General features: G+C 40.5%; 1 protein-coding gene across 1 annotated transcript; it reads right to left on the bottom strand.

Annotated features, from left to right (window-relative positions):
- Positions 1–462: 462 nt before the first annotated feature.
- Positions 463–21,567, bottom strand: NAA15 (N-alpha-acetyltransferase 15, NatA auxiliary subunit). Its single transcript, XM_072119426.1, has 20 exons — positions 21,170–21,567; positions 16,715–16,799; positions 14,890–14,994; positions 13,260–13,417; positions 12,611–12,745; positions 10,475–10,628; positions 10,129–10,248; positions 8,787–8,882; positions 7,710–7,816; positions 6,677–6,749; positions 6,310–6,479; positions 6,006–6,158; positions 5,761–5,889; positions 4,623–4,836; positions 3,584–3,777; positions 3,260–3,368; positions 3,051–3,149; positions 2,511–2,654; positions 1,883–1,980; positions 463–785 (listed from the first exon to the last, which is right to left on the bottom strand). Exons 1-20 carry the CDS (start codon positions 21,221–21,223, stop codon positions 585–587), a joined length of 2,598 nt encoding a protein of 865 aa, XP_071975527.1. The 5' UTR covers positions 21,224–21,567; the 3' UTR covers positions 463–584.
- Between the last annotated feature and the right edge of the window lie 240 nt (positions 21,568–21,807).

Below are 21,807 nucleotides of genomic sequence, written 5' to 3'. Positions count from 1 at the left end.
CCTATGAATCAGAAAACTGCATGTGGAGTATTTCAGATAACCTGGAAAGCCCAGGCCATGTCTTGTGCCAATAATAAAAAAAAATCCAGTGCTAAAACAGCAACATGACCCTGAGCAACGTCTGAGGTGACTGCAGAGCGTAGACTTTGCTGCAGGCCCCTCTGACATTGCAGGGAGTGCGCTGTCCAAGATCAGACATCTCTTATATAAGGGGGTGGGGGATGATACATAATATTTCTGCCACACACCTGCTCTGACCACTGTAACACCCTCTTACACAGCCCATAAATTATTCATTTAAAAACAGTATTTTTATTCATCTTTTATTCCCTCTTCAAATTTTAGCAGCAAAAGGTTAATTTTAAGAACTCTCCACCCATATCCTGTCATACATGGTATGGTTTTTTCCTGCAGCAGGATATACAACATTAAAAAGGAAAAAAAAAAAAAAGTAAAACAATCTTTAAAGGCAACAACTCTTTTACTCCTTTCAATCTCCACATAAGTTACAGAGCAATACAGCAGGTGCGTGACAAAAATATTAGATTGTTGATATGGTCCAATGTCTGTTCGATATCAGCTGTTCACATTTCATTTGCCAGTTCCTCTGGTTCGGCAGAACTATCTCCGTTAATGGTGATACTCAAGTCGTCTTCATATCCAGGCGGCATGAAAGCTAAAGCATAAGGGTACAGCTTGTGGCAGCTTGCTCTGTACGACTCCGCAGCTTCCTTGTTGTCTCCTAAGCTGCCATCACGCAAGGCTTCCAGCACCTCCGAACAGGTCTGCGTATCAAAGGAAAGCATAAAAGCCTTTCTAATGGTGTAAAGGTTACCAACAATCCAAATTTAATAGAGTCTACTCATGCACCCTACATGTGAAATCAGCATAGTGCAATGCATTTAATCACCTTTCAGAGCCAGCACCAAGGAATTAGTCATTTTAGAGGAAACAAGTTCCAATTGTCACATTCCCACCCCTAGTGCACAGAGAACATAATTTGCATAACAAAAACATATTCCCCCCTTCTTAAAATGGAGACTCTTAAAAATCTCTAGGAAACAAAATGTAAATCTGAAAGTCTATACACACTGCTACTAGGCCAGTTAATATAGTAATAGGACTCATCGTGACATGCTCCTATGAGTCAGGCTTTGACTATAGTGAAATAAGTCTTTCTTGCCAAATTTGTGTTTGGGGGGGGGGGGGGGGCGGGGGTGTTTGCACCTTTACAATTTTTTAGGATAAAAGTTGTAAATAGCTATGCATTTGAAGAGCCCATACAATAATAAATAAGTCAGCAATTAAGGAAACATGCAGGTGCAGTGAGTGAACGTGCTGCGGATTAGCTGCAGTTTGTGCAGCTGGTTCACAGTACACGCATACGGTTTTGCGCATAAAGCTGTATGGTTAGGTTTGCACAAATTGGTGCAGTTGCTTCTTTTATTAAGGCAAAACCAGGAATGTAACGTTAGGGATGTATTTATAAAAAAAAAAAACAAAAAAAAAAAAAAGGGAATCCCTGTCAAAAACCATGTACAGGCAGTCCCCTACTTAAGAACCCTCGACTTACATACGACCCCTAGTTACAAACGGACCACTGGATATTGGTAATTTATTGTAATTTAGTCCTAGGCTACAATAAACAGATGTAACAGTTATCAGAGGCGTCTGTAATGAAGCTTTATTGTTAATCCTGGTTCTTATGACAATCCAACATTTTTAAAATCCAGAGACCAAAAAAGTTCTGGCTGCGATTACAATGATAAAATATACAGTTCCGACTTACATTAATAACAAACCTACAGACCCTATCTTGTATGTAACCTGGGGACTGCCCATATTAATAACAGCATATTGTTCAGGAGGTCAGATCTCTTACCTGGAGGCTTCTGTTTGAGAGGGATCCATCCAATGCGGTGGCCAGCTCCACTGCTCGCTTGTGACTTGAAGGTTCCAGATAATACATCATTTTGGCAGCTATTCAATAACATAAAAAGCCTATTAATACATTGCAAATGTACACACAGGTTATCTTCTCATACTGGTAGATATAACCGAATATAGTATTAACTTACAACACAGAATAGGCTTAGGCTGCATTCAGCCGAATGTTGTGGGGACTTTATCCGATATACATCCACATAGATGCCTATGGCGTGCTATGGTAAGCAAAATATATCCTCTTCATACTGTGCCGTCGGCGCAAAAATGATACAGCAGGTTCTATCTTGGACCGTAAGAACGGACGTGCAGCTCATTTAGTATAAGGAGGGGACGAGTGAGCAGTGCTCATCCCACCTCCTCTGCAGCGCATTAGTGTAGCACTGATGTCTGCTCGCCTGAGCACATGTTAGTGTGAATGTACCCATATGGAAGCGAGTGGGTGAGGACATGCAAGAACTGGAGCTCTGGAGCTCTCTGTCATCTTCCAATTTTCAGCAAAAATCCCACTTTAAATAGAACTTTCGTAGTTACCTGTAAGAACATCTGTAATATAGAAAACCTACCTGCTAATCTGTGTGGTATAGAGCCAGTATTGTCTTTCAGGAAAGTGTTGTTAAAGTTTGCAGGGCTGGTTTCACCAAAAAGCCTGTTCATCTCTTGCTTTAACACTGTTCTAACGGATTCATTTAGTTCTTTGCTCTCAGATACTGTCAGAGGGTGGAAAAAGACAAAGTTGACTAATTTTTCAGCATGAAAAAAAAAAAAAAAATCGGATTCAGCTTAGATGTTTAACAGCTATACCTAGATTTTATTAGTGCTCCTGCGTCTGAAATGGCCCTAGCACATATAGCTAATGTACTCCCCTCATGCTCCAAAATGTTAGTCAATGGTAGGGGGAGGCTGGTTGGGAGCAAGGCAAGGAGAATTTAGGAAGAAAATGTTACACATTTGTCTAAAAAAGTACAACCAGCCCCAATCAATGAGTTGATATGACCCTTGGGGGTAGAGCTGAACATCCCTGACCTAGAAGAATCATGTAAATAGTAGATGCAGCGGTACAAACTACAACAACGTACGTGAAACAATTTCAGTGTCACAATTACCTGCACTAAAGAAACGGACCAAACATTGGTGAAGCCAAGGATGATTGGGATCAATGGCAAACGCTCTCTTCACAGATTGCAACATCAAAAGGAATTTTTCTTAAAAAGTATGAAAAGGGAAACAAGTCAATTGCCAATTAGTTTACATCACCACAGATCCAATTTCATGTTTGTTGTAAAAGTTGTGGGCCAAGGATTAGATTCCATACCTTTCCTGAAGTAAATTTCAAAGGCATACAGATGGGTTTCTATTTTGTTCTTCACCAAGTTCTTTAAGGGTGTTAAAAATTTAATCGCTTCTTCCAATGGATTGTCAACCTGTTCAGAGAAGTAGAATTCTATGTAAGCATTGTTCCAAGTCAAATCAATAATTTAGCCTGACTTATAATAGTCCGCCACACACGGCGTGGAGGTGGCTTATTCGCTATTGTAATTGCAATTTCAAGCACTGCGCAAGTTTTTCTCGGCTTCACCCCAAGAAAATGAACGTATAAGCGGAACGGATAAACCTCCCCCACTAAGCCTATAAATACCTTGGCCAGCTTTTCGGGAATAAGCTCTTCTTTAGGGCCACCAATTTCCTCATCATCATCCTCCTTTTTCTTCTTCTGGTTCCTCTGCTGCTTCTCCTTCTCAGCATTCTTCTTCTCCTCCTCTAGCTGAGCTTTCTTCTGAGCCCTCCGTTGTTTATTGCGCAGTTTCTTCAGTTCTTTGTCAGACATATTGGCTACAGGAGACATAAATAACCACAGATCTATTACACAAGTAACTGAGGTACAGAATTAACTAAAGACATAATTACACAATTCCCATTGTTAAAGCTTAGTCTGCTAAGGGGAAAATAAGCTGTAAATAAAAATAGAAAAACAACTAAGTGTTTTATACAGATCTGTGCCTTACTCAAGGAGTCTTTACAACGTACACTATGCAGTGTGAACTGACCCATTACAAAGAAGTTTATACTTTACAGGCTGGTAAACAGGAAGTGGAATCCTGTTCTTTACATCAGATACAGTAAAATTTTATTTAGTTCCTTTTCACCCAAAGGTATGATTTCTCCTGTCCTGTATTTGTGCTGTATGAATCTGTATAAAATGTGACATTTTCTTCCATATGTGCATGTATGTCACTGTAGCCGTAAAGTATAAATATGTTGAGCTAGCAAATAATGGCAAGTTGATGGCTTGCTGACAAAATGCACTGGTTCTGGTCTCCTTGTATACTGCATGTTTATACGGCATAAACTTACTACTAGAGAATAGGACATGCTCTATTATTTTATGCCTTGCTCATGCTACGTTTTGGTACGGCCATATTGCCCATTGAAATTAATGTGGCCATCCATACAAAAACAGTATGAGTAGCATACAGCCATTTTCATAAGTTTGTGTGAAAGGGGCCTTAGTTGGTAAAAACAGTTGGTTCAACATAATATACTGTATATCCGTCATATACAGTTGGTCCCACGACGACAAGAACAATCTACTTATTATAGCCGAAGCAAGAAAGAAAGAAATTAATGGTAAAGATAATATTACTAAGGAAGAGAAACAAGTTGTAAGCAGCTCATACCAGTGTCTGCCTCCAGCTCCTTGTTTTCGTCCGCTAAGGGGTTATCATGAAGCTTCAGGTAAATTTCAATTGCGATCCGTGCTGCTTTGAAGTAAAATGGATGTTGTCTTAATACGTCTTCTAACTTTAGCAAGTCCACGTATGACCTGAGAGTAATTTTCCTCATACAGTAAGTGTGAAAATCAAATTGATCATCCGTGATCTCCACGAAATGCTGAAATAAAACAGACAACATTTATCAGCAGGACATTCATGGCAATTAACATATCAATATTGCTGAAAGACCTTTTCCTGCAGCATATATCAATTCTGTATGCTAGGAAGGTTGCACAGTATGATGACACATTTCTCAGACTAGAAGATAGACTTTTAAGCAAGAAAAAAAACAAAAAAAACCTGCGTCTTTTACACCAATGGTCAGGAGGATCCAGTATTGCCAGACCCTCCTGACTATCGTGGAGATGGGTGAAGCGCTAACAAAACATTTCACCCGATCAACCTTAGAGAAAAGCCTCTGCACTGTTCTCCCTCTCCCGGCATCCTGACAGGTGACCGTCTCAAGTCACATGACACGGGAAGCAAGCCTCTGAATACAGGCGGTCCCCTACTTAAGAACACTCGACTTACATACGACCCCTAGGTACAAACGGACCTCTGGATATTGGTAATTTATTGTACTTTAGTCCTAGGCTACAATGATCAGCTATAACAGTTATCACAGGTGTCTGTAATGAAGCTTTAGTGTTAATATTGATTCTTATAACAACCCAACATTTTTAAAATCCAATTGTCACAGAGACCAAAAAAGTTCTGTCTGGGATTACAATGATAAATATACAGTTCCGACTTACATACAAACTTAAGAACAAACCTACAGACCCTATCTTGTATGTAACCCGGGGACTGCCTGTACATGTTAGGAACTGCCGATGCTCTACAGATGCAGATTGTTAGCTGTGGAGCTGCAGGGGAGTAGACATTTGACTGCAGCCAGAAGATTTTAAAAAATGCAATAAACCACTTTATTTTGGCAGAGGTTTCATAAACTGCTGTCAAAACTTAAAGGGACTTAAAATCATTCTGACCAACTTAAAAACAAAACAAAAAACACACAAAAACAACTACAACAAAGACTCACTCGTTCAATCTCATGGCATTTCTTAAGTGCTTCACCAAACTTGTTCATAGATCTGTATGCTTGTGCACACTCCGTCTGGAACCACATACACTGCATCTCATTCAGATTTTCCACTGCAGATGTCCCCTCCTGCAAAAGTAAGGGAGATTTTTGCAGAATATTTTTACTTCTCTATTTCATGGTCATTATATATTCAGTCATTTTACAGTCCGTATTAATATTTCTGAGCACCTGAAAATACAAACCCTTGTAAACTTTGAGCACATTTCCTCCGCCTCTTTAATCATGTTGGCTTTTAGCATGTACTTTGCACATTTTGAGTTGATAAACCTATCTGCTGTGTCCAGAGCCTGCGCTTCATCCATCCACCGTACGGCCTCTTTGATGTTGCCAGCATGCTAAAAAAGATTAGAGAAACCACAATACAGTTTGAAAAATGCAAGCACCTACAAGCCTCATATTCTGCCAATACATCAGAGCTGGAAACAATCATTGTATCTATAAAAATTGTATTAGACTCCATTAGAATTTTTCATTTTGTTCCCATACCTTGTAGATTTTAGCTTTCACAAGGAAGAGTTCTATTAGGGTCGGTGTGCTCTCTATGGCTGCATTTATGTATTCCAGAGCTAAAGAAGGCTGTCCTATCTTGTCATAGTGCTGAGCCATGTAGTACTGAACCCACAGTAATGTAGTCGGAGGTTCCTCTTTTCCATCATCTACCAGGAAGAAAAGAAACAACTAATGCATACAATTCGAAGAGATTTTAGAGCTACTGCCTGTTCTAAATATTCAGCCAATATATAGGTAGAGCATACTTGCTGCTTGAAGTACATATGTGCAACAAAATATGTATACACAGATAGCAACGTGTCTGGTACATGCTTACGAGCACAGAAAAAAGAACCATACAAACCATTGATGTTGAACAGCCGGCAACTTTTTAAAGAGGTATCGTATCCTACAATAAGATCTTCAATTATCTCCACCTAAGGAACACAAATGTAAACATATTATAAAAGAAATAAAAAAATAAACACTCATATATCCAAGTGTATATACTGTAAATATCTCAAGTAGCTTTTCTGCAGTAGTCCAATTGCAAACTAGCTTGCTATTAGATTTTCATTATTTGAGGTGTATAACGTTAGTAACACTAATATGTATATCTCAAAAGGCTACAAGTACAAAACATCTTCCATTAACAAACTGTCTTATTTGAGAGGATTCAGCAACTCCTAAATCAATAAGGGTGTTCACACATATAAAGGATTACTACAGCCTCTCCTAATCGTGAAAGTTGTGATTTTTTTTTTTCCACTGATAACTTTGACTGCTACAGATAGGCAATGACGTTACAAGATGGATATACATTTATTGTAGTGGTGAGGGACATCAGGTAACAAGGCTGCTAGATGAAGATGTGTGTTTATGTAAGGGTCTTCTACCCAGCACCATGTGTAGTCCCATCTAATTACTTCATGGATGCATTAGAGAAGACTGACTGGTGAGCTATAGCAATCCCAAAACTGGGATTACCAACTGGTACAAGACTCTTATGGGAGCAGAATTTAAAATACATGTACTAAACAAACACACACACACACACACACACACACACACACACACACACACACACACACACACACACACAGATCAGGAGAGCTATATAAAAACTAAATATAAAGTGGACAACCCCTTTAACTGTAAACTTAGTGGTAAGGATAAAAAGCCGTTTATTTCCATCCTGGCCATGACTGGACTATAGCTATTGTACTGACTTAGTCTTTTGATTGACATTTTGATTATTGGAAGCAAAATCACTATATATTGTGACTGCATAATAGAACACTTACACCATAGCAAAAGTAATCCTGCATATAGTAAAATAAATTACATTCTAACAAGTCATAAGTAGAAAACATATAGGCTATATATGAAGTACATACCTTCTCTTTGTCACTGTACAGTGATCGCAAAGTGTTGAAGACTGGAGGGCATCCTTTACTAAAATTCATCCTCAAATACTTATCCAGACAGACTCGCAATTTTTCACCTGAGGGAGAACATCAACTATTTACTTAAAGGGGGATTCCCACAAAGACAAAATTTTTAAATATACTCAGAACAACAAAATAACATTGCCCAATTCACAGAAGTACAGCAGTTTACAGATATAATTCCAACTTGTCCATTAGTCCTGATGTTTACATTTCGTTGCCCCTGGATATGACCATCAATTCCTGACTATGGGCGCCACATTACTCTCACATGAATAGCTGGTCTTGTACTGCAGGGGGCCAGGGATGAGGCAGAGAGCTCTACAGACAGAGGCATTTCCTGTCTAGCAACGTGCAGATGAGACCTGCTCTACAAACAAGATAAAGTCTTCATCCGAGGAGAGGGGAGCATAGCAGTGCTCACTGTACGTTTTATTGATTAGATGAGGTAGCAGAACTGAGTGCGTCACTGTGTCTTATATCCATCTCATGACACCTATATCTCATTGCTCTTTTTCTAAGTGTCAGATATTAGTAGAATGTTCAGAAGCTAAACCTTGTACCATGATAATCTAAGTACATTGTCAGCACACAGTATCTCATGCACAAGCATTGCTCAGAGGAATCAAAGTGTCCACTGAGCTAGTGCCTGCCCACACTTACCATGACCATCACTGAGTGATAAGAGTAAAATTGCAAAGTAAACGGTTAAATATGATCTTTATTGTGATATCACAAGGGGATTAAAATTTGAGAACTTTCTTTTATGGGCAAACCCCTTCAAAAGTTACAATCCAATGAACCAGTACTGAAGCAAAATGCCATAAAGATTAATGCCTCACAAGTTACACAGGATAGGAGACAAGTGACTTATACACGTCTGATACAGCACGCTACTAAACCATCAGTTTGACCCTTCCTATAGAAGTGAATAGTCAAAATTAAAAATACCCGTCTGGTCCATGGAAAGCTTCCGGACAACCACTAAAAGGAAAGAAAACTGAAGAAAAAAAAATTTGTTGTCACCTGTCAAGAAGTTTAAAGGCAATCGTCTTGGCACCAAACCCCTGGGATATTTAGTCCAACTGTCCTCGTAGATCTTCAACCTTTCTTCCATTGTGGCTGAATAAGACACCAATCATTATTGTGTTAAAATGTATACCGCAAGTTGAAAATGTCAGTATTGCTTACATCCTGGCTGCAGTACTTACTCTGCTCCCAATTGCCTTGCTGCAGTTCTTAACTGGCTGCTGGGGTCCCATGACTGGCAGCATTCTGGCCCCTGGTCCAGTAAAGTCCGCAGTCATGGTACCCTGTGAACCAACAGAATACAAACAGAACATTGCCTTCAGACTGACTGGGAGCTGGAGCAGTACAAGTTCGATTCATTCTTATTTTTCTCTAGCCCTGGCCTAGCAGGGGATTTTTTTGAGAAACTATTAAAGAGAACCTGTCATGTTTATTAAAGGAAACCTACTACTGGTAATGGCAGGTATTAGCTGTAAACACCGGGCACCAGCTCAGGGTGAGCAGGTGCCAGAGCTTACCTTTGCTGGTGCTTTAAACCGCTGTATCGCTGTTTAAACACATTAAACACATTTTGATGAACAGCCCGAAGCAGCTTTGGCCGCGCACAGCGCCGAAGTTACCTCGGGTCTGTTCATCAAAATGGGTTTAAACAGCGATATATCGGTTTAAAACACTAGCAAAGGTAAGCTCTGGCACCAGCTAATCCTGAGCTGGTGCCCGGTGTTTATAGCTAATACCTACCATTAGCAGTGGTAGGTTTCCTTTAAGGCTCACAAATGACAACCTGTTACCCAGAAAAGGGTCAGAATTACGTCCTTCTATATTCTAGGAGACTCTGTAATGACAAACAGATCTTCTCCTGGAGTAATCAAGGTGCCATAGTATAGGTACATCACCACACATAGAGAGTGTCAGCAGCTGAAGGAAGCTCATGAGGTGGTACATGTTCTTTTCCTCCATAATGCCAAATCCCTTGGACTATAGATGTACATCACCGCAATCCCATGTGCAGGGTAACAGTTTGAGAGTCCAAATCTTCATGTCTAGTTGTTATCCTAGACTTTAAAATGAATGGCATATACTTTTCACGTGTACACATTCAAGTGAATATTCCAATCCAAGCCACTACAAGATGTAAATGGCCCAAAGCAGACAAGTAAATCAACTAAAGGATGGCAAGAGAAAACTTGTGATGTGACAAGACCTAGAGAGGCTTTACACGCATCACAATTCAAAACTGGAAATCTGAATCACACATTAGATTGGACAACAGTGCTTGTATGCGAATATACACCATCTAAAAATTATCTTCCCCAGTTATATCCCGATATAGCCTTACCAGGTTTAAGAGCGTTCTCCAAACCCTTGTAATAAGCCCAGTTCTCTGGGCTCCGGTCCAGCAAAGCCTTGTAGACATCTGAAGACTCTTCAAGGCGGCCCAAGCGCAACAATAATTCACCTGAACAAGGAAAAAAAAAAATATATATATATATATATATATATATATATATATATATATATATATATATATCAGACACAAACTGGAGTATAAAGTAGTGGAGCAACTAATACAATACTGATTTCATGTCACCTTTTTATTTGAATTGTCCAATATCTACTCTATCCAAAGCCAGACAACGCTATAGGAGAAAAGGAAGGGGACACATTGCTCACTATACAAGTACCTTTAGTTTCTTCTACTGCCAGCTTATCACATATCTGTTTTTCATAGGTGCAGAGATGATCCAGCGCCTCCTTGTAGAGCTCAGCTTCCCGGAGAACCTGGTTCTGATAGAGCAGTAGCTCACTATACTCATAGTCCACTTTGTCTGGCGAGGTCTAAGGCAGACAGAGCACACTGGTGGTTAGATCAATATGAAGCAGTCACTGTGTAGCGAGTGCGCTCAGCAATGCAGCCTTCCAACTAAATACCCAACACAGTATACACCCCCACATGTCCTGCTCCTGGAAGCTGTATAGTGAAAGTTATGACAGGACTAGTGTACATGAAAACAAGCAAGCTTAAACAACAATGACTAACATACAATATTACCAGCTGCATGTACAGTTCTAGAATAATACTGTGTCCTGAAATAAATTTAACAGTAACATTATAGGAAACCTACCATTGCAGACATACCTATTAAGCTACAAGGAGCTGTACACAGAAGAGGACTTAGAAGGAGGATCGAAAGAGTAAAGGATTAGCCCCCAAAAGGGCTATCCTACTATACATTAGATGAAGCTGCCACTGGATCTACCTTAATAGGGAGATCTGTGGGTCTCCTTTGGACGAACATGTAATAGGACGGTCATGTTCGTAGGCAAATGCAGTTCATTGCCGCTTCCCGAAATTCATCTACGTCTCAACAATCGTCTGAGCTCATAAGCAGAGCTTGTGCGATCGCTGCAGGAGCCCGACTGGCTGTTTAACCCTATAGGCTGCTGTCAAGGTGACCGCAGCGTCTATGGGGCAGTACCGGGTACTCATCCAGCAAGACTGCATAAAAAGGTTATGCCAAGAACATGGCGATGCAAAGAAAGCTAATTTGTCAAAAAAATGAGCTCTATATTCTGCAAAAAAAGTCAACCAAAAGACAAAGCTATAAAAATGGGGTATCCACATAATCGCGCTGACCGATAGAATAAAGATATTTTTATAACATATTTTTATGGTATGGTGTACGACCAACAAAAAAAAAAAAAAAAAAAAAAAAAGCTAAACCAGACAACTTAATAAAATCTCATAAATTAGATATTCAAACTCCCTAAATAGAGAATAGTATACACATTGCCATAGACTATTTATAGTTAAACTCACTTTGATCTAACTTATCTTTTTTTCGAAAAGTGTACCTTGTATGTACAGCAGTGTCCCGTGGGAGTGGCCAGTGAGGACTTGTTTCCCATTATGCATTGATTTCAAATAATTTAAAAAAACCTCCCATATCTCCCCATCGCTTGCCCCTCCTTACTGCCCACTCCCATGGGACTAGGGACACAGATCTGTACACAAAAAGGTAAACTTTCATCTAACTTACTGTATATATTTTTTTTGGGGGGGAAAAAAAGCAATTTTTACTACAAAAACGCTTTGGCAACGTGTGCACTATTCTCTATGGGGACACGTGGGAAACAGAAAAAGGGCTCCTGATGACAGGTTCCCTTTAAGGGGTGAAGTGACGTTTGCCGATACTCACTTTCTGCTCTCGTCTCTGCAACAAATTTTGCTATAAATAAACAATGCAAAATCCTCCGGGAATGATGTCCTCCCTAACATGGAAACTTATCCCTGAATGCGGTAGGGTCTACAGTCAGTAGACAGTTTCTTCATGCAGGAAACAATTGAATACATTCCCCACAAACCGCTGTCAGACTATAGTGGGTTTATTTAAAGAATGGGAAAATATTACTGGAATAGAGGAACTGGATGCCACTATGGTTATTGACTTGTGAAACCACACACACACACATCTGCCAGGAGTGAGCCTTTTCCTAAACTGGAAATCACCTGTGAAAGACGACAGATCTTCTATCTAGCTTTACTGACTGCTACTGGTGCCATGAGGACAGGGCAAAAGAGCAATTTCTGTGACAAATATGCAAAATATGCTGCAGACACTCAAAGTTACTGAGGCTAAGTATATCGATACACACACACTACAGCATCTCCACCCTTCTGCAACTTTATCAATAGGGCCTTAGGCCTCTAAAGCCAGGTATTGTATCTGCGCATGTTGCACAATGGCTGCTGGATTTACTCTAGCAGTAATCTTGCAGCCATGATTCGTGACCTGGATAGGAAGCACAGACAGATGTACCTGCTGAGTCTTACGGAACTCCTCAAGGATCTTTGCTGCCATTTCATAATCTTCCAGCAAATGGTAAGCAATAGCATAACCAATCCAAGAAGCTCTCTGTGCAGGCCTCAGCTGCAGCAACTGGTATCTTGTTTCCTAGAAAACATTTTTTTTGCAATTTAAAAATACAATATACAATATACTCACAATATATGCATTTATTACATGTATGTACTAATCAAAAAATGCTGGTGGATGCAATGATGGGGAAAGCACAGATCCTCAGCCTGTGCCAGAATAGTACTGTGTAGATGCCCTATTAACACGGACGTAAAGATAACCCTCTGTAATGGACTAATCACATTCTTTTCATTTGTGGTGTATTCTTACAGGGTATTTCCATCTCAAAGTGATGACAAATTAGAGGCTTTGAAACCCATACCACAGAAACAATCTCGCACTGCCTCCTTATTGACACGACCATAAAGGTCAGGCACATGAAGGGGGGAGGAAGTCGAGGAATGTAACGCTTAGGCCCCTTCATTATCACAAGTTATTGAGTCTCAGAGGTCAGATCATGTAATTAAATGGCATTTTATGAGAATGGATATACCCCTTTAACTAGCCGAAACTAAGCGACTTGATAGTAGGGAATTAAAATTGGACATACCCGGTAACCTTCCAGGTCCCTCATTTGAATCTGAAGTAAAGAAAGGTCCCGCAAGATCTGCAAATTGTCTTTATCCCATTTCAGAGCATTCCTGTAACACTTGATGGCTTCATCATATTTTTTATCAGATCTTTGCAATAAGCCGTACACATGCCAGCCTGAATGAGCAAAGTTAAGGCAAATAGGACTCATACACAGACTAACAAGTAGGGACTTACAAGTAAAGAGAAAAGTTGCATTTGTGTGATCCTGCTGTCAAAACAACAGTCACCCACCTCCCACAGGGAAAAAATTAAACCAGATCATATTTGCAGGCATATGCAAATGAGCAGAGAGGAGTCAGGGTGTAGTTCTCTACAAATTGTTATACACACACAGTATATAGCGTAGTTTAAATGTGATCCAATTATCATCCGAGGTCTTAACTGCAGGCATTTCCACTTATATAACACAATCCCCTTGCGATCTATAAATTGTGATTCTTATGTCTTATTCCCCCTTCAACCTCTCAACATTTTTTTGTAGGTAAATAATTGAGGAAATGATAGTAGCGTATTTCCTACTCCACCTGAGGGTGCAGTTTAGTGGAGAAAAAACTGGCGAATGTCCCTTTAAAAGGGAAACTGTCAGCAGAAATTGACCTAATAAACCACTACCAGTATGTTGTCATGTAGCCAAAAACCTACAAAGTCAAAGATGTGGAGATTTTAACACTGAAGTCAAGCTCTCTCTGGCTCAGAATGTCCCTTTAACTTAATGAATGATTTCATTTGCATTTCATTTTCATTGACTTTATGCAACCAATTTACATCTTACTTCAAAGTTGATATTCTGGTTGATGCCACCACACTGTGCCATGAAAGAAACAGTAATACGAAGGTGTTACACAATATTCTGATAGTAGTTTATTATTTCAACAGTTAGGTTCCCTCATTCAAACATAATTATCCAGGGACCCTAATAGATCCAGGCACCATGACTGTGGTAATCTTCTTATGTGTGTTATCAGTGGCTTATTCTAAAACTATGCTAATGAGTCTGAGGTGTTTCCAGAGCCCCTCAGTAAGGTCTTTTCACTGGTTGGTCAGAGAAGGTCTCCTCTACCCTGTTGCTGCTAGATTATACACAGAGGAAAGAGGGAGAGAACAGTGAGAGGGAAACAACCACCAGAACCACTCAGGTGCATTAGCATAATGTTACAAGTTTATTTTAGAGGGAAGGAGGCCATAGATAAATAAGATTACTACAATCACAGTGCTTCTGGTTTACCCATGCAGAGAGTTTCTCAGTAAAATAACTCATATTTAGCTTCGATTGGGTCACTAAGTTCAGTAATGTAACTACCATTCCATTTTAGGTTATCCACGTCAAATCTAGAAGACATCCATCCATACACAGATAAATGCAGACTGCTGAAGAAAACCTTCATTGTAATTTAGTGAAGGCTTCAAGATTTAGTTTTAGGGGTCAAATAAGGGAAGCCTTGAAATTCCCTGCAGCAAAATTCAGAAAAAAAATTTGGTAGCAAAATATTTTTGCTACAAAATATATAGGTGTACACATTATTTATGTCACCACCTTTTTATATTTATTTGACACAAATGTAACACATTATTGCATTAAAGGATACAGACATGACTTTTGAGGTCATTCCTTAGTCCTCGTCGTACAAGGTCGTAGGCATCTTCTTTCTTCCCCAGACAATTTAATGTCAGTCCTTTCATTGCTAGAGTTTCTGTAAAAGAGGAAAACAGTTCATCTGGATTCCTGAAACACCACCTACAGATATACCTAATTTACAAACAAAAATGAGATCTGGCACAATATTTCAATGTTGTATGAAAATATAATGAGGGGAAAAAATGGGCTAACAATGCAGGTGAGGAATGGCAGCTTTCAAGCCAATGTTATGGAAGAAAAAAAAACTATTATAAAAAATTATAAAAGACCATTCCCATTACAGAGTATGTGTGTAGCATCTCTGTCTACTTGTAAAATCCAATGTAGAGGATGAGACGGTGAGACCTTGTAGGAAGTCACTGACAATGCGGATAGCTCCAGGACAACAATTTAATGTGGGTGCCCTTGTCAACAATGACACAGCAAGATCCTCCTAAATCTTAGTGCCCTTGCAGATGTTTCATATGTGCTTAGTTAGAAGAATGTCAGCCAATAAATTCTACAGCAGAGCGTTTAAATCACACATTACAGAACAATGATAGTCTAACAGTCCAATACCAACGTCCCTACACCCAGAAGTAGTTCAGGAATCATGGAAAAGACTTTGCAGGATACACAGGTATATAAAAAATGATAAAAACCAGATCACATGTGCATAGAAAGCCCAATATGCACAGCACTGGCAAAAGCATTCCTTGTACAGGGAAAAAAAACTTTTTGGTTGTCCAGCCCTATTTTTCTGGGCAGGCTTTCATTATATTGAATCCTGCCACCCTTTTTATTAGCTATGGCAAGTAAAGAGGCCAGCTCATTGTTTAATAGGTATGTTGCCTTCTAGATCATAGTCAGTGTACCCAGTCATGCTGCTTACTACAATCCCATCCCTTACAAAAGATCAGGGTTATGATGTGCAATACCAGATGCAGCTCCCAACTCACTGAATATCAAATGCCATCTCTCCGATACTGATGGCCTTGGGATAATTTCAGAATCTTTACTTGTCGTCAGGGGTTGCATTAACATTTGCATCCTTTATACACCTCATCAGAAACTATAACCTACCACTATGCTGGGATGGCATAGAAGGAGGATATTGGAAGACATTTGGAAGAGCTGGAAATATAAATATTTCACTGAGGAAGAGATTTTTCAACAGGTCTAGTGAAGATTCATAAGAAAAGGTGTAAGGAGCAGGAAGAAACTTTACGTGATATGTTAGGAGAGAGAGGAGAGGGGTGAGGAATAGGGATCAAAAAAATGTTTATGTTATTTTATCGGGGGACAAAATGGTATGGCCTACATAGGTCTCAGGGAAAGTCAAAAGAAATTTAAGGAAACAAGATGGGTGCTAAGTATAAATCTATGTATAATGTAATTATTTGGATAATGAATGTACAAAGGCAATAAAATATTGTAAGATTTTTTACAATCTTAGTATTAGTAAAGTACACTTATTCTATGATATGTTTTTTATTTTTTGTAAATGTGTTGATATTAATAAAAACTTGGAAGAGAAAAAAAAACAAAACTACGACCTACAGTACCTTCAGACTATGGCTGATGACGCACAAACAACATTTGTATGCCAAAACTGGACAACCCCATTAATCTATAACAAAATCTGGCAGAGAAGTGTCATAGTAGTGCAATGCAATGTGTTAGGAGTCACTCACTTGCACACATCAGCAAATTTTATTTTTAGATTCACTGATATGATACAGAATAGAAACACTACCACTGTCTTGTATATTTTTTATTATACAGCTCATAGTTACCTCCATGTTCAGCAAATTTGGGATTGGACAATATCTGCTTGCAAAATTTCAACCCATTTCGATATTGCTTGTGTTCATAACATCTCTGAAAATACAGAAAGATACAAAGACATCAGACTTACATGAAATGTATGCACACATCTCATCATCTTATATGAATAATCTGCCTGCTCTATTATAAGACTGTGCTCCCTCAGCTTTTCAGTTCTGGTTATAAATGTCCAGACCCTTGAGATGAATCCAAGGCTACAGTGGCGGCTGAAACATCACCTGGAAGGATAAATCATATCAGCTCATCTATTACTGGGACAAGCCATTGATGGCTCCTCTGTAAACGTGAGGAAATTAGTATTTTCAATGTAGTAATGCAAAAGAATCCTGTATTAGTCTGCATTTCAAGTGATTAAACACTATAGGTCAAGCTTTAGATAAATGCTCATTGGGATACTATTACGCTGGCAGCACACAGGCTTCACACGATTCAGCAGAATCTTATACAATTACAAAACTGCATTCAGTGTCGTGGCCATACGATTACCATCCCAAACTAGACGATATTAGTAACCTTAAAACAAGACTTCACACAACAGCTCTGCACAGGTACATTGCTTGAGATAAGGAGATTTCACCTTCAGCAGTACAGGACACCAGTACATCTATGTCACATAGAACAGGTTGTCCTTGAATGATTGCTCGGCCTCAGCGACATCACATCTTTATATTGTAGTAACTGAATATCTTAATAATACAAAAATTTATTAACATTTACACAAATTGATGACACATAGTTGGATGGCCATGGAAGTGGTAAGAGGAGACGGTTATGGCCAGTGAGTGCTTACAGAGGAAACAGGTGGAGGGTTAAAAATACAGCGCACAAGTGCTGGCTCCAGATATTATATGTGCAGAGCTACAGCGCTGGTTAAACTGCACCTTATCAAAAGTTATCAGGCAGTCAGCCTGATCTGTGCTGCGAGATCAGTGCTACGGCAGTATGGCACGCGCACCATCATAGCACATGGTGCCAAACAAACATAGTGCTGACCCAAGGATTTCTGAACACCTAGAATAGTAACAAACACCAAAAGCCTATAGCAGCAGTATGTGAATGTGACGATTGTAGGCTGCCAGGATACATTCTATATCTATCATACAATGTTACAAGTAACTATACATCAATGTTATGGTTTATCCATCCTGTCCTTCTTACTGGAGCCCACAATTTATTCTGCTATAAATAATAGAAGCATGCTAGAAGGTAACCTTCATTACAAGTAACCTTATGGGGAACGGAAGGGACTAGAGACCTTCCATTCACCTCCAGTACTTTGTTTCCATTAAACTATTACGTACATATACTGAAGGTGAAATGTACAACGTATGCCGATCTGTGTTGCCGTTTTAGCACCTCATCCATGCAAGCTAAAGAACATCTACAAACAAGATCAAAGATTGTAAACTAAGCACACTGACAGGATCTGCACTTATTTTTGATTCATATTCCTTGATTTTTTTTCAGAAATAGAGGATTTTAAAATTATGGGGGTGCACTCACCAGTATGTCCTTCCTTCATCCTAGGTATCTGGATAAATTGCCTTTAAGAACGTGACCAAAGGGTGTCCAACTAAATCTGTAGTAGAGGGATCATCCAAAGACTTTGGAGTATGTATGAGACACTACTAGCAGTCAGACACTAATCTCAGGGAAACATTTTATACTGGATTCACACCCTTTTTTATATGCTCAACTTGCAAGAGTGTACTTATAGACTTATACGGGCAGATGGAAAAGTAGGTGGTGTAAATCTGGCCTTAATTGGAAAATCGATTTAACACTTAGCATTTCCTGGTGTGGGGATGGGAGATCCACAGAAACAACCTTGACCAAGTCATATGGTCAGGGCCTAAATGTATCACTTCAAAGTACTGACGTGATTAGAAATTTGTGCTAAATGTTTAATTATTAAACCTATTGAATAGCAAATGAAGAGAGGAAACCTAGCTGGCGGTGGCCATACAAAACATAACATTTTATTCTGTATAGTAAGCATGGTGCTGCACGGCCCAAACGCTTCACACACCCCATACCTGTACATGCTGATGTCATAATGCAGAGATACAAGTTACTATGTGGGTGGATGGGAAAAGATGCTGAACCAGCATTATTCCAGCCTCTACAAACACTACAAGGCTTGTTACTGCCTCTCATGGGAGTTACATGAACAGGAAGCATGATGTGCTTAGGCTCATGAATAGTGCCAACTTGTGATGAATACAGGTCACAGCCTGCGAGCAGCACAAGTTATATGCTGAGCTCACAATATACCCTTGTTATATAGGATGGGGTGAACATGGCAGAGAAACATACAAGGCAGTTTCCTCTAAATAAGCAGCGCTCAAGCAGCTTATTTTCTTGTGCATAAAAAGAACAATCCCCATAGTGTGTGAGGCGCCAGTAGTATTACAGATACATACCAACCATAGCCAGAACTGGGTCATTACAGTCACTTTATTACTTACTGGGAATTAGGAATGATCCCCATAGTCTACACACTGACAATAGTATCCCGGGACAATCCCACTCAAGGCTAAATACTTTAAAACTTCTTATCCTTATTTATCTAAAAGAGTTTAGAAAACGTACAGCCATTACAAACAGATGGCCTCACATTAAGACCATCTCCTGCATTCATGTGTGGGCACAGGACACATGCTAGGACTCACTGCCAGACTGTGGGACTGTATTCTCATACTAAAAACATGGTTATTGTAAGGAACAATTGGAAGGAGTATTCTGCAGGCAGATCATGAGGGTATGAATCTGTCAGCCTCAGCCCTCATGCACACAAACTTTGTGCGATCTCCGTTTATTTCACAGGGGACACAGTGACACATTTCATTGAACCCACACATACACCTTTTTTTCTGTAGATCGAAGAGGTGGCTTATGAGAAATCAATGCAGGTTCTTAACCTGCATGTCTGCGCCTCAGGTTTCCCTATGGAAATCTATGGAAAACGTGTAAAGTACGGACGCCACACAGATAACAGACAATTTGTGGATCATCTGCTAGGTAACAATCGTATGACTTAAGGGGGTTTGCCATGAAAGAAAGTTCTCATATTTAATCCCCTACTGATGTTTACACAATAATGTCATTTCAACCCCTTACTTTACAATTTTACTCAGTTTTATTGCTGTAATAGCTCCTATCACTCAGTATACAATTCCAGAGTGTGGGTGGGAACTCTAAGCAGACACTTCATGGTCCCTCTGTGCTGACAATGTGCTTAGATTATCAGTATACAGGGTTTATCTACACTTTTATTTAGCCTCTGAACATTGACATAGAGAAATGAGACAGAGGAGATATAAAACAATGATATTCTCAGCTCTGCTCTCCTAATCCATAAAATACAGTCAACTCTGCTAAAAAAAAAAAAAGAACTTCTGTCTATAGTTAGTACAATAAGTCTCTGCACACTACTGCTTACTGGCAGGAAGTGTCTGTGTTGGATCTGGTCTGGTAATGCAGGGGGTAGGGGCAGAAGGAAGGCAGGGGGGAAGGGCAGAGGAATCTGACAATAGTCAGAAGATTTACAGACGTATCCAGGGGCAACCAAAATTATATACACGAGAACTGACAGGGACAGTTTGGAATAATATCTGTGAAATGCTGTATTTTTGTTAATAACAGTGAATTTGAGAATGTGTTATTCTGTTATCCTGAGTACATTTAAGAATCTTGCCTTCGTGGGAATACCCCTTTAAGAAGTTGAAACAAGCTAGTGAAATCTGCCATCCTCTTGGGGTTTATTTTTTTGTGGATGTCCAAAGATGGATGACAGATAACAGCTTTGACACACAATACTGCCATGTGTAAACCTTAGCGTATAGACAATATCTCAGGAACCAGAGACGTGTATTCCGGGATTTTAATATTGCTTAGGATAGGCCACTGATATCACCTGCTAGAATAGATCACTGCAGTCAGATGAGGGGAAATTAGTGTTACCATTGTGTCATCTGCCCTACATCTCCTCTGCACACAGCTGCCATCTACAGCATTAGGTGTCAGGGCAGCCTTTAATCCAGTCACAAACTCTTTTTTTGTCAAAAATCAAACATGGAACTGGATGCCATGTAAATACCAATAAACATCTGTAATACTATAGGGTCAGACACTGCAGCGTGCAGAGCAGGCAGCGCCATACACAAGGTAGTGGCAGCGCTGTGGTACTGCAGTTTCCATTCATTTGCCAGGACACCTCCTCCTCCATAGACTGTGCTGATGAGTGCAGGGCTATCACCTCTGTGAGACCTGTGTGGCCGCACAGCGCTACAGCCGGTGCAGATGACAGCGCCATTGTACCGGCACCGGCCCATGTCTCCTGGTGGTCTCCATTGTAGTGTGAGCAGTGCCCCCTCCCCAGTGTGATGGCCGCCCCTCCTCACCAGGATCCTCTTGAAGAGCGCGTTCTCCTTGGGCGGGAGGCTGACACTCGGCATTTCGCGGCCGCTCCTCACCCGTCCACACGGACTCGTACGAGCTGCGGCACCCGCTCCCCCCGCGTCCACTCGCCGTGTTCTCTACCGGGGTCTCAGGATGGGCGACTAGGACTCACAGCTTGACCCGCCCGACTGCTTCCTCTCCTCCTCCCTGGCCTGTCAGGGCCCCGGCCGGGCGCTTCACGTGGTAACAGAACAGACCCGACAAGAAGCAGAGGCCAAAATGGCGGAAGGAGGAGGGACGGCTTCCCGGGTCACGGAGAGATGTGCGCCTGCGCCATGACCCGCTGCGGGCCTCCTTCCGCTTAGTCCTGACTACGCCCACACTACACTGCGGGCGCGCAGAGGCCGTGGTGTGCGGTGCCCGCTTACACCAGCGACTATGGGGCAGCAATGAGACTTATACCAGGAGTCACTGTCATCCCGTACTGCCCGCGGAGGAGGGACCTCTAGCGCCCGCTGCGGGGATTACACCCGGCTGTCCGTCTCTCTGACACTGGTTGTTCGCAGGTCATTTATGTGATTTATAGGTAAATGTGCTGGGGCCAAGGGGAGAAATCCACAGTAATACAGGACATTGCAGA

This window comes from Engystomops pustulosus, chromosome 1 (genome assembly GCF_040894005.1).
Source record: "Engystomops pustulosus chromosome 1, aEngPut4.maternal, whole genome shotgun sequence".
Classification (NCBI taxonomy): Eukaryota; Metazoa; Chordata; class Amphibia; order Anura; family Leptodactylidae; genus Engystomops; species Engystomops pustulosus.
Note: the sequence above shows the minus strand (reverse complement) of the source record. Positions and strands in the feature narration are given on the sequence as shown.

What these genes read in the sequence shown, in the direction of transcription:
- NAA15 (XM_072119426.1), bottom strand. Translation starts at nt 21,223, where the DNA reads ATGCCGAGTGTCAGCCTCCCGCCCAAGGAGAACGCGCTCTTCAAGAGG. An exon ending in TATACCACACAGATTAGCAG is followed by an intron (nt 1,981 to 2,510) that starts GTAGGTTTTCTA and finishes GTTATTGAATAG; the next exon opens with CTGCCAAAATGATGTATTAT. An exon ending in TCTCAAACAGAAGCCTCCAG is followed by an intron (nt 786 to 1,882) that starts GTAAGAGATCTG and finishes TTTGATACGCAG; the next exon opens with ACCTGTTCGGAGGTGCTGGA.